Below are 14,485 nucleotides of genomic sequence, written 5' to 3'. Positions count from 1 at the left end.
TTAAACTTGAAAAAAAATACAAAATAAGTAACTAAACTATGAATATTATAGAAGCTGTTTTCCAATCTATCGCAGATCAATTTCCTTCTGTTATATAACAGAATAAAAAAAATTAAGTGTACAATAATTGTAACAAAATTAAATTATTCGTTGTCAAACAGTACAGGTATTTGTTTCCAACTTAATAATTTCATGTGTGCAAGCGGCTATATATACCGTATAATATATAACGTAAAGTACCTTAGTAAAGTACCTTTTATTTGTGTGCCACAAAAACCCATATAGAAGACCCGTTAAATAATATTTCTTTAAAATAAAACAAAATCCAGGATCAAGCGCTGTGAATGTAGCGTATAACGATTTATTTTTATGCTATACTAGTCCGGTCCGCCCCGGCTTTGCCACCTATATAGACTATACCTATATAGACTATAGCACAGTAGTTTCCAACGGTGAAAGAATTTTTGAAATCGGTCTAGTAGTTATTGAAATTAGCGAGTTCAAACAAACAACCTCTCCAGCTTTGTGCTGATCACCTGGAACGACCAGATCGGTCCAGTAGTTGAGTGGTATAAAAACCACAACTAACATTTAAAACTGATAATAAAAAACTTATTTTTGTAGAACAGTGACATCTGTTGTACAATAAATAAAATAAAGAATAAACATTTGATGTCACTATATCACTTTACTGTTTACACACACGATCTGTTGCATTTAGTTCCTCCTAAATGCGAAAGATGGCGCTAAAATGCATCCAAACCAGCTTCTTGCGACACCTTTTGTCCCTACATATTTACCCAATTATCCTTAATTTAACGAAGTCGTTATATTTAGTTTCATTGTAAACGTTCATTTTTTTTAATATGAAGTATTTCAATACCTATTAATGTGTTAACATTAATATGGCCGCCGACACATGGAATAAGGGTTTCTCTGTAAAAATCACTGATTGCAGGCATCTTATTTTTATAATGATTCATTATTACCATCAGCATCAAATCTATTTATTTTCGGCAAGCTCAACTAGTCTTTAACTTCCGACTTTGCGATGGAAACCGAGAATTTATAATTAACTTATTCGATACTACAATTTAACATGAAAATCTAAAATTTTAAAAGGTCATTTATCAGAGGTTATCTCTGAAACATATAAAATAAAACAAGAATTTCAAATCTTAATTACTTTATTACACTAAGAACACAGTGAAATTGTAATACAAAGTAAGTTAAGGCATTATACAAATTAAATATAATGTGATTTCATCAGTCTATACACTGGACGGACCTGGGTTGTACTATATAAAAATAGAGCCTATACTAACTTATTTCTAAGAATTCTATAAACATAAAAACGTAAAAAAAAGATAAATTTATACAAAAAGGTATAAATACATAGATAGATATCTTAATAAAAACTTTACTTTTTCCTTCTAAGAAGCTGTAAACAAATTTAAATAAGTATTATTTTATATGATCTTTTATAAAAACAAGCATTACAGCATTTGATGAAACATAGTCAATTTAACAAAAGATGAATCTGAATAACTGTAAATGAAGCATTTTAGAATCATTTTCTGTATCCTATTCTTTATTATTATAACAAAAAAAAAAAAATCACATGGACAAATGAAACACAACTTCTTTGGGACACGATTTAGAAAAAATCATCTAACAGAGTATGTCCATTATTGGAATGGACCCGAAAAATTATATAATATATATGTATATTCAGTAATTTATATATTCAATGCGTCAGAAAAGCTTAAGGAATAAAGATACATTTTTATATTATAAAAATTATAAAATCATATTATAACTTAATACAAAATTTTACATATATGTAATGGTAAATCAGTTTATTCATCCATCATTTTTTATAGTCAATTCTATTTGTGCATCGTTATTCGTCTGAAATAATATAAAACAAATACTTTTGTTTTATCGAAGATGACTATTAATTCAAAAATTCTCAATATTTTTTATGTATAATTTCTATTATGAGAAACTATCCTGCATCCAATTATAACAAGACCCGCTTAATAAAATTGGAATTCTATGAATATTAATTCATAACTACAACATTGAAACAATTAACACATCCCATTCCCATATTAAAAGACAATTGTATTTTCTTTAAGATTATCACAACTCCTATGATAATATATAACATCAAAAATCAACCATACTAAAGCAAACAAATATTATATGGGAAGGACTTAACTCGTAATAGATCCAGTGTTAGTATTCCACTAATATTTCTATATTCGGCGATTGCATTTCCAGTATGATTTGGTATTGAGATAACACACATAACCAACAATAGATCTGGAACAAAACAAACGTAACATTAAATTAACAGCTTTAAGTAAATACATGTATTATTATTTACAATTTTTCATTATTCACTTCATACTCAGTATACATAAGCATTCGTTCTAACGCTTATTTATTATTATCAACAGAACAAACAAAAACTGAATTAAAAAAATGTATTTGACAGATATCACAAAAACAAGATGGCCACCACATACCATCAAAATTTGCCCGCGCATTTTGAAAAACCCCGTGTAATGTGGTACCGTGGCGGAAAGTAGTAAGAAAATAAATTTAAAAACTTACATTGTAAGACACCCAGAGAAAGTTTAGCAAGGCTGCAAATGTGGCGTCCAACTGTAAACAAAAAATCCATAAATTTGAACTTAATACTATTTCAATGTACTCTTAATTTTTAATATGATGAATTTAATTTCAGGCAGTTAGCTGGTTATTAATAAAAGTTTACTATAAATATGGGATCTATTAGAAACTATAAATATCTAGAGATAGTTAGGAGGTTAGGGAGGGACATAAGCAAAATTTTACAACAGTTAAACATCTCATTCCGAAGTTGTGAGAAAATGCATTAAGATACGCGTTTGAATCACTGCGAAATTTATAAATTCCGACAGGTGTCACTATGAAAAAATTTTTACAAGTATGACAACTGTATGTATATATACTTTGACCATATGAGCGAGGCTGCAGGCAAAAGATTCACTATCTTTTGCTTTACATATTTACATTATTTTACACATATCCTACATATAGTTCTGGCAATTAATTTATACATTTAAAATACCACATTACAAAATCAAAAACACCTACTTTGTTTGAGACTTTCTCAAGTTTTAAAATTTCTAATATTTTAATAAACAAACAAAAAATTATACTCACATAAATATAGTAACCACCGATGAGCCAGAGGCTGAATATAATTTGAAACAATATGATAAGCCCCATTGTAATCATCCACGGTAACATTAAGCCTCGCATCCATATATTCATGCCGATGACCTGAAAATTATAAGACAATTGTTATGAAAACAGAGTAGAATGTAGCTTTATGTTTTGGTGTAAGTTGAAAAGAAAAATTTGGTAACGATTTGCTGTAGATAAACTACTTCCTCCACTGGAGGTATAGTGTTTATTACTTATATATAATATACAATATACAATAATAGCATATCAGTATATTATATCACCCTACTGTAATAGTGAAAAATAAAATAATTGTCTGGATCTGGCAAAAGATTTATATGATTAGAAAGGAAACCAAGAGCTGAACTAAGTATGCATAAATATTGTGCATTTGCCCCATACCTCACAAGGGGCACAGGAATAGAGATTTACAGTGAATAAGGATTGAAAGCAGGTAACTTCCACTCTAAATATACTCACAGACCTCATCCAGAAAACAATTAATATAGAAACTAAAACTAAATTTCTCTTCTAATGCTCTATTGTCTAATCTAATACATGACATTTGCTTAAGGACATGTTTTACAAGTTTAAGTACATTATTTCTCTTTCAGGGTTTGATAGTGTATATCCAATGTTTAAATTTTATAATATATCTTGTATTGCTAATTATAATATTAAGTATTTGATATTTTTGAACACTGTTACATATCATGAACTATTTATTGATATTCAATAAAGTTTGTTTACTTACCATTAAGATAGAAGACACAATCAGAGTGGCAAGAATCACAATAAATATTATTCCAAAAACTTGAAGAGCTGAAAATGATACATATATTTTCAATTATTGTTTTGCATTATGAAAAATAAAATATAAGATAACTTATATAATAAATAGCATACCTATGTAATTATGTAACACTTTAAATAATAGAATTACTACATAAGGGTATAAGATATATAAAAAATTCTATAATCTGCGTGATTTATCATAGAAGAGTGTTGTAGTGTTAAGTTAATTAAAATTGTTAAAATAAAAAGAAATATACAATTCTACTGAATGTCATAAATGAATTACTCTTGAAGAGCTATCTTTGATAATAGAAGTGTGTTATATGTGAAATAAGATTACCACTTCAAATTCAAGATTGATGACAACAAATGAAACAATTGTTCAGTTGAAAAGCCACAGAGTCATCAAGTATCAAATCAATAAAAAAATTAAGTCAAATTGAGAACCTCCTTAGTTTTTGGGAGGTTGGTCCAAATTAGTATTTTGATTATAATTCAACCTTTCAAATATAAATACTAAACGATATAAAGATAAAGGTTAAACTTACATCCTCTCACATCAGCTTCGAATAGTGGATTCCAGAGTTGTGTTGAATCTCCTCCGTCCATTTGATAGGCTATAAACGTTATCAGTATGATGCCCATAGCTGCGGTATACGCGGCTACAGCCCTGCTCCCACTCTTCACATTTGAAGACCATATACATGGTGACCAACAGGACTCTAATACCGGCATCTTGTTTATTTATTTACGTCGTATATCTCAAGGTTTTGAGGTCGTCGTACCCTGAAACAGCGATATTATTATATAAAATAAAAGTTTGATAGTACTTTTATAAGTGTAGCTTTATACGGCCACACCTATACACACGTTGTTTATACCTTCTTATTATTCGTGGTAAAATTGTATGTACGTCAACTGGTGTGTTACAATTTATTCATATTTACTATTAGATATATCTTCTCATTTACTTTCAACTCATAAAGTTGTGTTTATTATAGCTTAACTTTTACTTGTTTTCAAATTCAAATGAAATGACTTTTGAAAGCTGACGCTTACAAAGTTGACAAACTTCACGTCACTGACGTTTAACGGATTTAAATGGGTTGCCATATTATGCAAAAAATACCTATAAATAAGGTAAATAAAGACATACAAAGTAGTTTTGACTTTGTATTGAATAATTTATTTAAACGAGAAACTATGTGAAATGGCAGTAAATGTTTAGGACTACCGAAATAGACAGTACTATATAGTAATAAAATATATGCCTATCATTTCTACAATCTATGCTACTGTTTACACTTTTCATATTTTATCCACCACATCCCCCTTATAATTATTATACCGGTAAAAGTCTAATGTACATCGCTCTGCTTTGGTAGTAGAGTGCGCTCCATCAAGGATATTCATAGCGAAGCCGAATGTATAAACTAAATTTGAGAAGTCAAAGATAAACTTTAATAATTAATGCGTCTAGACAATTCACACTTCACACTTCATACATCAGTAACCACTATTATCTACTTGATATATAACTTACAGACATATAACATTCTTACATGATAGAGTAGCATCGTAATAATTGTTGTCTATAATTTCGCTACTCTTGCATTAATAAATAAATAAACGTCCATACTCATCAAATAAAACGAAGCGGTATTTTCTATAAACCTTTTAAATATACATTTACCACAACTTTATTGGTATTTGACTTAAACAACACGGACAGAATTATTTTCTTCACCGACCAAGCAGCTCTAAGTCTATGGACTTCTTTTGGGGCGCGTTCTCTACTACAAAGTAGCTTCCAGGCATCGAATATTATGATTTTTAATTGTGAAGCGAAAATATTCAAAATCTTTTATTTTTATATTGAAATTTAAATGTACTATATCAAGACTCTTAAATACTTGAAAAAATGTATAGGTATTATCTTTAGTATGAGCGTATCTTGAACAAGATAGGATAACTTTTTTTCAAATACATTGAGATAGTAATAAAAATGATCAACAAAATAATTATGATTGACGTCTTTAAAGACTGGAAAATCAAATACGCACATCAAAAACAAAAATATTAATTGAATGTAGTTTATTATATATTTAAAAAGCAATGGTGGCTCAGTGGTGAGGACCTCGGACTTCAATATCGATAAAGCGAGCGTGCAGGAAATAAATAGATACTTCAATTTACCTGCATATGTGAATAACATTGCCACTGCCCGAAACGGTGAAGGAAAACATCGTGAGGAAACCGGCATGTCTGAAAATCAAAAATTCGACGACATGTGACCTCTGCCAACCCGCACTTGGCCAGCCTGGTGGATTATGGCTTGAACCCTCATAGGAGCCCCGTGACTCAGCAGTGGGAACATATATGGGCTGATGATGACGATGATAATGATGATTATGGTTTACTCAATTTAGCATTTCAGGGATTAAATTTTAACATTTTACGAAAAGTGTATTATATACTCACATCTCTTCATATCCATAAAATACGTAACACGTAAATAGGTACACATTGTTAACCGATTTCTAAAAAGTTTGTTTCAGTTTTACCGTATTTTTCCTATGTTAATTTGTATTTTATCGAATTGTCAAAAATTTGTCTATAAAAATATAATTTGAAAACTTTCAAAATTTGCGAAACTAACAATTAAACCTGTAAATTCGGCAGATTGTTTATAATGCTATTACCGTCATTGTAATACAATGATTGTTATGTGCGAATGACCGATAAAAATCGATAAAGCAATCAATGATTACTCTCTATCGGTGAACGATCGCGAATTGTCGCGACTGCGATTCGTATAAGCAATGTCAATATGATAACACTATAACAAACGATGATATTGTGGTATTATAAACTGTACGTAATATATATAGTACTTGTGTTGTTACATATTGTTACTATAAAATGTTTATTGAATATATTTTATCATAAAATTATTTAAATACTAGCTGCGCCCCGCGGTTTCACCCGCGTAAGTCCGTATCCCGTAGGAATATCGGGATAAAAAATAGATGTTGGCCGATTCTCAGACCTACCCAATATGCTTACCAAATTTCAGAGGAATCGGTCAAGCCGTTTCGGAGGAGTATGGCAACGAAAACTGTGACACGAGAATTTTATATATAAGAGATAGAACATGTCAACACTGGCGGGCTATTTATTATTCTTACAAATTGTGTTTTAAGAGAAGTAGATTAGTAAAAAAGTAATTATTACAATTACTTGTGTGGAAATTTTGAATATAAAACGTATGATAAATTTATTTATTCAAAAAAAAAACAATTACTGGTGGTTCTTAATAATTTTTTTTTAAATATACAGTAACATTCCTACTAATATATATTTTATGTGCTAAAATAAACAATACAACAAAACACAAGAAAATACCACTACTACTTACTGGTATTTTCTTGTGTTTGATTTTACGCAAATATTATACATTTCGATATTAAACAATTTCTAACGGATTTGAATCGCGATTTATTCATTAGGTATTTCATCCAGACGTTTCGAACATTTTACAACATAAATCGCTTTTAAAATCCGTTAAAAAGTCTTCAATTTCTAAAAGTAGTGGTTCATATTTATATCATGAAAATCATCGATCGTATTTGCATGGCCACCACTTACGACCGTTAAAAGTATTTTTATATAACTAACTACATGATATTAACTTTCCAAGGAAGTAAAAGCAGGATTATCAAGAGCTTAACATTATTAATTACTTCGTGTATAAAAACGTTTAACAGACATAAACAAACTCAAAGCCCTTTATTTATTATTTTTTGAAAGCGGCGCACCGTTCTTTATATTAAGCTTTATTATATGTAGAGTATATTTTTGGCAACAAAAGTAACTTCTTTGTACAAAATTAGACTTCATCTGGGTTATAGATCGAGGGAATTTGTTATAACCCCGTTATATAATATTTTCTGTTTCACTGAGACGGTTTTTAAATAAATTTGCAGGCGACACTAAAATAAATTTACACTGCATCATTATTGTGTGTCACATATTTCTTTGGTTCTTTTTTATACCGTGCATTATTGATGAGAGCATTGACCCATAATTTTCAATACGTTCTCCCGAGTGACCTAACTACGACTTTTTCATACATCATTGCAAAGGAAAAATTTTCTAGTGTCAATTTATCTAAAAATATTGTAGAGTTTAGGCGTGCGCTATAAAAAATAAGCCTTCAAATATTTTATCGTAATATTTGGATGTGAAGTGAGTTACGTTTCGCCTGATCGTGCACCGTGCTCGGGTTTCTGATTGAGCGAACTTCATACTCGTTGGTTCAGTTTTAGAACGTCCCGCCCGCGTTTGCGCACTCGCGGTGTTGATTTTTGTTGCCGGCAAGATTTGAGATCGTTTTTTTTTAAACACGACCCGACCACGCAACTTTTGGTTTACAATCCGTCTAACCAAAATGTGAAATTCGTCAGTGTATGTGAATAAGTGCGTCATTTTGAAAAGGAACATAATATTTTTATACTGCAACTCTTGCATCGGATCCTGTGTTGTGTTAAAAAGTTTGATAGGAGTGAAATTGTACCGGTATTGGTCTCGAGTGTGGTATCTGATACCAATTAGTTCTGAGTCAAGTTCATTGTCATCCTTTTTATCTGATTGAAATACTGGTAAGTGGATTCGTGATTCGGATATATTCATTTGTTTCTTATAGGAATTAATGTCAAAATTTTTATAGATTAACCGTATAATATATCTGATATTAAAGTCCAGTTAGACCTGGCTTCGTGACTGGATTTAAGTCTTAATTATGTTAGCTACACATAGTAAGTATTTATAGTTACCTAACTTTGTTATATTGCTCGTTGCACTTGGAGATAAGTTAGTGCTTTGTTTTGTAAGTAGGTAAACAAGTTATGATTGTATTGTACTCGTCTTTTTCTTATTGGCAACTTTATTTTCGCAATACTCATGCAAATTTTGTAATAATTTTGCGTTTAGGTACGTACTTAGACAGTTTAAGCTTTACTTTTTATGTTAAAGTATAATTTTTAAGTCAAGATGCTAAAATGTAAAATACCCAACCCTTATTATATAAGACAAAATATTTAAAAATAAAAAATCCAAGAGTTCCCGTATGGAATTATGGGAGTCTTAGCAAGCAGTGGAACAATTTCACGACTTTCAATGTATTCAACTTTTCGGAGGGGAGTGGGCGGTATGGAACCCAAAACCCCCTGGTTGTTAGATATTTTAAATTTATTTGAATCCAGATTTTTGTTTATATCGTTACTATACCATCGGCGGGAATCTCGAAAAAGGCATTCAAAAACGCGTACTTATTTCAGTCTTCAGTAGCTCGATTGAAATTAAATCAATTGGTACACTATTAAAAAACTGTATAGGTGTATACTCAAAAGTTATTGTAGGTACAAATATGCTTATTATCATTCTCCTTTTTCTGTAGGTTATGTATCTACAGAATAAGGAGTTTAGGATTTCTTACAAATTATTGCCTTTGCTGTCTAGATATACCGTATATAAGTGGGTATAGACTATAGAAGGTACCTTATGGTCGTAAAATGGCAAAATATAATTACGATTTACTTAAATATCCCATGCCAAAATAATATTGTTAGGTACTCAATATTCACAACGTCCCTATCCACGTAAAGAAATATTTATATTTGGTTGCAAATTGCAATACACAATAGAACAAAATTATGCAATTTTTTTTTACATTCGAGTGGCCAGTATTAAAAAAAAATACATACATATTCTAGTTATTTTTACAATTTAATTTTGGAACGCCTACCACCTACGCACGTTAATGTGTTTTAACAAATGAAATTCAAATGTAATACAAGACAATGTCAACAAATGTTATTTTAAATGCACTTTAACGTAATTAAGAGTCGGTTCACGACAAAAGCTGTAAACTATTGCTAATTAATGTGTCAGACGCCCAATAAATTGATTAAATCATGACTTTAATTCACGCATGCTACAAACTAGCATTATTATGAGTTTCACATACAAAACAGTCACGTTTGAGAGATACGAATAAATATACACGGCATGCAATTATACACATTATTATTATCGTGTTATGACATTATTTGGTATATTGTTTGAATTATAATATAATTCGTTGCGTATTTTTCGTAATATCCACACGTGCGGAAGTTTCTATGAAAAATATTTAAATTATCTACAAAAACGTTGATTTCAGTCAATTTTAAAATTACGACAGTATTGTCGCATATTTATTTATTACCCCATACCACATTGGCCGTTGGCAAGTTAGAATTCAACTTTAAAACGGGGTGAAATCGCGGGGCGCAGCGAGTTGAAAATAAATTTGATCCAAAGATAACAATTGAAACGTTATCTGTCTAATTATTATTTATAAAAAAGTACATTTGTGAAAGAAATCTCGATCCTGAAAATCTTATCTCTGACTTCAAATGATAATGAACGTACGTATTTATTTACTGCATTGTATTGAATTATATAAACAACGTTATCTAAAGCTAATATTTACGTGATAATAAATAACGTTATATTAACGACATATGTTATTTTGTTACGTTTATGAATAACTCACGTCATTCGGTCGTTCCTACGCATTTCTTGTGTGATCCTGTGGCAAAAAAAAAACAGTCTCTTTATTTAATAATTTATAATACAGGAGTTCCCCAAAATAGTCATTTGTAAGCAATAATCTGTTTTTGTGAGAGTAAGAAACAAACACTATTGGGTGCAAATGAATCTGTATCTTTATGTGTAATTAATCTTTAAATCATTTAGGCACCCTATACAGGTTGAAATTATTTATGAAGAAGCTATAGAAGAAGAAAGCTCGATAAAGCATAATTGTGTATCTTTGAAATACTCATATTTACAATATGAAATATAAATATTATATAAAGTCATTCAGAATACCAAAATATTGACCCGCTGCGGTTATATTGAGGTCACTTCATACAAAGTAATGATTTAAGACGGTAAAGCCTCGTCTCAGCTTTCGGTAACGTGATACCTTTGATATTACTATGTACTTGGAAAGAATATTGGGGCATTATTATATTGGATGCTAAGCTAAAGGTGAAATATCTTAAGCTATCAACCCGGCAAATGCTCTGCTACACCCTAATCCTCTAGCGTCATAATATACGACCCGTTCCCAGGACCAGCAGTGGAGCAATTTAAGTGCATAGATTGACTTACTTGTTGTAATGCCCCTGTTAGGGGCAGAGGGCGTCGTGCGCCGCCATCTCGGGCGGTCTAGGGCTACGATCTTCAGTTCTAGCCACGTCAACCAATGAAATACATAAGTTATCATACGGGAAACGTTATTCCACTACGGATGGAACACTAATGACTAATGAGTACAATATTTGTCTATACATTGTTTAGATCTTATTGTGAGGATACACATTATAAAACCTACATATTGTTTTCCCATAATAACATGTCGCTTTAAGAACTGTACCAGTATTAATTATTTAGATACATATAAAGTTTGCATCTTGTTACCGGATTAATAAATAAAAGGTGGCTGTCGTTTCTCGCTTATAGTGGAATACATAGCCTTTGATATGAACCAATTTTAACTAGATCAAGCTTACATTAATACTATGAAGTGCGAACGCTGATCAAAATAGATATATGTTATGTAAAGGTTTGTTGTTATTGCGATTTGATATGTGAAATTATAATTAAATGTCAAAATAATAAGATTAAATTTTATATTTATAACATAGAGATGTCGTTAGGACTTTATAAAACCAGCTGTTGTTCTAATAGATACAGCTATGTTTTCATCGAAATATTTCAACGCTCAAGATTCTAACGAATTGATCATAGACGAGGTCCTGTCATACATTCCTAGTTTTCCGGGTTTTATGCGCATGGTACACTCGTAGAAACTAAAATGTCTGATTGATTATGTGCCCTTTTCGCTTTTTCTAAAGTTGGTAGAAAAGTATGTTTTACAAGACTTTCCAATTATCAAAATTCATCGCATCCATCTCTCCAAGTGCTGACCATATCGATTTCATACAATTACACGCGCTCTTTAAATAAAAGGAAAGGTAGTGTAAAACTTTAATTCAAGATTAAATCATGTAACTCGTTTTGATCTACATAATATGGCTACCGGTTGCAAAGTTATACAATTGCTTGGTTATTGAGTATTTATGTCACTGCTTGTCAAAATAATTATTGCTAATGATAAAATGATTACTTTCCTGTGTAAAAGGATAGCTGTGCGTAACGAAGAAGTTGGTAACTAAAAACGTTATGTAACGTTACGTAAGTTTTAATGGAGTTATTATAATGATAAATTTAGACTGTGGAGAAAAGATAATTTGACCGTAATTAATAACAATGTATCATCAATCGGTTAAATTTGCTTAACACCTTAGAGACAATCTGATGACCATTGGTTGGTAAATACACATTATTCTATAGGTTTACAAATACTTTAGCATTTAGCATAATTGAATTTAGATACAATTTCTTGTAACAAAGATATGCCATTTAGTTCGTCTCGCGGTTGTCACAACTGAATAGTACTCAATAGTACATAAATAATACAGATACAATGAAACCGTAATTGAAATCCGTAAGCCCTTAAGCAATGTCCCGAGCTGCTAACAACATGGCGTACGTAGCTCGGGTTTATTCCTCCTTGCTCCCATGCCATTGACCTGTCTAAACATATGCGTTGAACGACTGTATGGATTATAATACTGTGGTTATATACACATATCAGTTCATCAAACAGAAAACACAAGCTTAACTGTTTAGTTTAAAAGAATCGTAAATAAATGGATCGTTCAGCGAACGGGGCTAAAATAAAACGAGTGTCAAACACGTATCTTTTGCGTGTAGCATTTGAATGTTCATTAAATTTTTGTTAGTGTCTGTATTAATTCGATTAATTAAACTCGGCTGGCGTTGTGGTTTGTTTCATTTGATGTAGGTATCTGTAATTTTATATGTCTATATATATATATAATTTTAATATGATGCTAACATTTCTAAGTATGGGGATTTATGAATAACTTTATAACATGTTCTTAATAAAAGATGTGATTGAAATTTATTTTGTATGCGTAATACTTAACAATTTTTTGTAGGTATGTAAAAATTGTATATGTTTTAAATCTGTATGTTCAATAACCGACGGATATCGACAAAATTATATTCATCGTAGGTACACATATGTCATGTTACAGTCTAAACTAATTGCCGATCATCCGAGGCATTTATGTAGGCAGAAGTATTTTTATTCCGACACTGAGTTTTGACTGTATATTCTTAATATATCATACTCTTTTCGCCCGTCTAATCTTCGAAAAAGATTTATTAGAAGCATTTCCTGCTCCTGAGGCATTTCCGGGAGAAAAAATTAACTTAAGTTTCCATCCCGGGTCAATTAATTATTTACCCATCTGGGGTCTCCAACTATCACTGTAAAATTTCTAGGAGAAAGACGCATTTTTAATTTTAATTAGTATAGAATCCTACTTCCTACTAATATTATAAATGCGAAAGTTTGTAAGGATGTGTGTGCGTGTTTGTTGCTCTTTCACGCAAAAACTTCTGAACCGATTGCAATGAAATTTGGTACGTAGACAGCTGGACAACTGGAATAACATATAGGCAACTTTTTATCCCGATGTTCCTACGGGATACGGACTTACGCGGGTGAAAACGCGGGGCGCAGCTAGTTGATTATAATTGACTTGAAATAAAACGAGGCTTTCTTGATCAGCTCTCGCCTATTACATAACCAACAACAAATCCGATAATTCGGCGAAATCAAAATGTAGGTTTGACTTCATAGAATCACAAATATCATTTTGTTTATCCAGCTAATAATTCAAACATTTTATCTAGATGTACGACATACATTAAAGTCTATTACTATCGTTTTAGATATCCATCTTGAATATTAATTAATGCGGAAAAAATTGACTTATATTTATGTCAATGGATAATGTGTATAATATTTCATGTTGTATAGATTTTGTTTGAGATTTGAATGTGTTATTTAATACTAGCTTTAACCCGCTGCGTTACTCGCATGGTACCCGGGTAAAAAGTAGCCTATGTGCTATTCCACACTATAATCTATCTCTTTACCAAATTTTATCTCTGAAACAAACATCCATACAACCATCCATTCATCCAACCATACATACACACCATCCATCAATCCACACTTACAAATTTTGTTGCGTAATTTTAAAGATTTAAGCATATACATAGGGACATAGGGACAGAGACAGCGATTTTGTTTTATACTATATAGTGATTGTTGTCCCTATTAGACAATGTAATATAAATATAATATAATATATTAGCTGAAAGCTTTACGCGAATTACAAGTTAAAAAGAAAGGAAAGGAATAGGTTTTCGTCTTTCATTTTTTACATTTCTGCAATCG

General features: G+C 30.9%; 3 protein-coding genes across 3 annotated transcripts in view; 1 reads left to right on the top strand and 2 right to left on the bottom strand.

Annotated features, from left to right (window-relative positions):
- LOC119829145 overlaps window positions 1-281 on the bottom strand; it is a 5,033-nt gene extending 4,752 nt beyond the window's left edge. The window contains exon 1 of the mRNA XM_038351545.1: window positions 254-281. Within this exon, the coding sequence (XP_038207473.1) occupies window positions 254-281 (28 nt within the window). The remainder of the gene's footprint in view (window positions 1-253) is intronic.
- Window positions 282-1,167: 886 nt separating this feature from the next.
- Window positions 1,168-5,108, bottom strand: LOC119828977. The gene is made up of 6 exons (XM_038351319.1): window positions 4,917-5,108; window positions 4,584-4,821; window positions 3,995-4,062; window positions 3,217-3,336; window positions 2,623-2,673; window positions 1,168-2,328 (listed from the first exon to the last, which is right to left on the bottom strand). The coding sequence occupies exons 2-6, from the start codon at window positions 4,768-4,770 to the stop codon at window positions 2,242-2,244; spliced, it is 513 nt and encodes a 170-aa protein (XP_038207247.1). The 5' UTR covers window positions 4,771-4,821; window positions 4,917-5,108; the 3' UTR covers window positions 1,168-2,241.
- Window positions 5,109-8,364: 3,256 nt separating this feature from the next.
- LOC119829144 (rho guanine nucleotide exchange factor 17) overlaps window positions 8,365-14,485 on the top strand; it is a 99,825-nt gene continuing 93,704 nt past the window's right edge. The window contains exon 1 of the mRNA XM_038351544.1: window positions 8,365-8,696. The gene's annotated coding sequence lies outside the window, so the exon portion shown is untranslated. The remainder of the gene's footprint in view (window positions 8,697-14,485) is intronic.

The sequence above is a fragment of the Zerene cesonia genome, chromosome 9 (assembly GCF_012273895.1).
Source record: "Zerene cesonia ecotype Mississippi chromosome 9, Zerene_cesonia_1.1, whole genome shotgun sequence".
In the NCBI taxonomy this organism is placed as follows: Eukaryota; Metazoa; Arthropoda; class Insecta; order Lepidoptera; family Pieridae; genus Zerene; species Zerene cesonia.
The sequence above is the reverse complement of the archived record's forward strand: the minus strand, read 5'-3'. Positions and strand labels throughout refer to the sequence as shown.